Raw genomic sequence first — 2,420 nt, 5'->3', positions numbered from 1 at the left:
ATGCTGGCGCAGGCGGAGGAGGAGCTAGAGGAAGACTCTGCCTTCGGGAGCAACCGCAGCACGCCGGGAACGCCCGGCTCTGGCGATAGCCCCACCCAAAGCTCCCAGAGGCTGCTGGGAAAGGCCCGGCAGGGGGCGGAGCCGGAACAGGAAGTAGAGGAGGAGGAGGGCGTGGCCAGCTGGGCAAGCGTCAGGATGCAGGGAGACAGGAAGAGACAGGAAGACGAACGGGAGTCTGGGCTGCTGACCCGGAGGTCAGACACACACACGCACACGCACACACACACACGTACACACACACACACACACACACACACACACACACACACACACACACACACACACACACACACACACACACACACACACACACACACACACATTTGTATGGAAGCAGATGCACCAACATTCAAGTTGGGGTCACAAATATTTTTTAAAAGAGTTTGAATTGTTTGTGCCCCCCAGGTTGGAGGTGTGGGACGGCCCCCTCCAGCTGAGGTGGCCCCTCCCCCTTCCCAGCCCCCCCCAGCTGGACTCCTTCAGCCGGCACTTCGAGAGCATCGTGGAGTCGCACCGCGCCAAGGGGACCTCCTTCTCCAGCCTGGACAGCTGGGACCTCCTTCTGAGCCCCGCCCACACCTTCAGCTTCGACCTGTCCACCCTCACGCCCTACATACAGGTGAGACCCCTCACGCCCTACACACAGGTGAGACCCCCCCTCATACAGGTGAGAGACCCCCTCTCGCCCTACATACAGGTGAGACCCCCCCTCATACAGGTGAGACCCCCCTCATAAAGGTGAGACCCCCCTCACGCCCTACATACAGGTGAGACCCCCCCTCATACAGGTGAGACCCCCCCCCATACAGGTGAGACCCCCCCTCATACAGGTGAGACCCCTCCCTCATACAGGTGAGACCCCCCTCATACAGGTGAGACCCCTCCCTCATACAGGTGAGACCCCTCTCATACAGTTGAGACCCCCTCATACAGTTTAGACCCCCCCTCATGCCCATCATACAGGTGAGACCCCCCCATACAGGTGAGACCACCCCCCTAATGGACAGAAATAGGAATTAAGAATGTGTGTGTGTTTGTGTACGTGTGTGTGTGTGTGTGTACGTGTATGTGTGTGTACACGTGTGTGTTTGCATGTGCGTGGGTGCGTGTGTGTGTGTCTGTGTGCACGTGGGTGTGTGTGTGTCTGTGTGCACGTGGGTGTGTGTGTGTGTGTGCAAGTGTGTGTGTTTGTGTGTGTGTGTGTGTGTGTGCACGTGGGTGTGGGTGTGCGTGTGTCTGTGTGTGTGTAGGCTCAGGGTAGAGAGGGTCCCAGGCAGAAGATGGACCTGAGTTTCGCTCCACTGGTCGAACCGGTTGTGTCCGGTCTGGACGAGACGTCGCGTTCCGACACACTGCCCACCGTGCGGGCGGGGCTTAACGGAGGAGGAGGAGCCAAAGATGACCTCATCCCCAGAATGCGTCCCCAGAGGGAGAGGGAGTCATGGCGACGAGCCAACAGCAGAGACGACGTCCGTAAGGCTGACTCCGCCTCCTCGCTCCAGGGCAGCTCCCGGTCAGTCTCTGCTACCCTGGTGTTAGCATTAGCATCGAGCTAATAGGTACTAGCGGTTAGCATCATGCTACAGGAGACTAGCAGGTCAGAAGATAACAGGATGCTAAGATGAGTGGTAAGAATCATGGTACATGATGACAGTGAGGTACAGCCAATAACCTCCAAGTTAAAGCTAACAGACCACGGACCACTGATGGCAGACCACTAGAGCTGCAGCTGCTGGATGCAGTGATCCGCCATCAGGTGGTGCTGCTGGATGCAGCTCCAGTGGTCCGCCACCAGGTGGTGCTCCTGGCTGCAGCTCCAGCGGTCCGCCACCAGGTGGTGCTCCTGGCTGCAGCTCCAGCGGTCCGCCACCAGGTGGTGCTAAAGAGTCACACTGGGATCTGAGAACCGATCCGCTCACTGGAGGAGCCTGGAGCCGCCAGTTGGTCCATCAGCTCTGTCCGATCTGCGGTCATTTCAGCTGTAGTTCGAGGGTGTCTCTGTGTTTGCGTGTATGTGTGGGTATGTCTGTCTCTGTGTGTGTGTGTGTGTGTGTGTGTGTGTGTGTTGGGCGGGGTTACCTCAGCTCCACTCTAATTAAACTCATGTGGTGCTAAAGCATTCCATGGAAAACCTCAAGAACACACACTCTCTCTCTCTCTCTCTCTCTCTCTCTTTCTCTTTCTCTTTCTCTCTCTCTCTCTCTCCGTCTCTCTCTCTCTCCCCCCCTCTCTTTCTCTCTCTCTCTCCGTCTCTCTCTCTCTCCCCCACTCTCTTTCTCTCTCTCTCTCTCTCTCTCTCTCTCTCTCTCTCTCTCTCTCTCTCTTTTTCTCTCTCTCTCTCTCTCTCTCTCTCTCTCTCT

The 2,420-nt window shown here is 57.1% G+C and overlaps 1 protein-coding gene across 1 annotated transcript in view; it reads left to right on the top strand.

Annotated features, from left to right (window-relative positions):
• The window catches only part of psda (pleckstrin and Sec7 domain containing a), a gene marked incomplete at both ends in the record, with an annotated part of 11,055 nt that continues 8,635 nt past the window's right edge, over nucleotides 1-2,420 (top strand). Inside the window, 4 exons of the mRNA XM_079729067.1 lie at nucleotides 1-254; nucleotides 466-679; nucleotides 1,311-1,573; nucleotides 1,774-1,946. Of these exons, the coding sequence (XP_079585193.1) occupies nucleotides 1-254; nucleotides 466-679; nucleotides 1,311-1,573; nucleotides 1,774-1,946 (904 nt within the window). The remainder of the gene's footprint in view (nucleotides 255-465; nucleotides 680-1,310; nucleotides 1,574-1,773; nucleotides 1,947-2,420) is intronic.

The sequence above is a fragment of the Pollachius pollachius genome (assembly GCF_949987615.1).
Source record: "Pollachius pollachius genome assembly, chromosome: 2".
Classification (NCBI taxonomy): Eukaryota; Metazoa; Chordata; class Actinopteri; order Gadiformes; family Gadidae; genus Pollachius; species Pollachius pollachius.
This window is presented reverse-complemented; position numbering and strand designations above follow the sequence as displayed.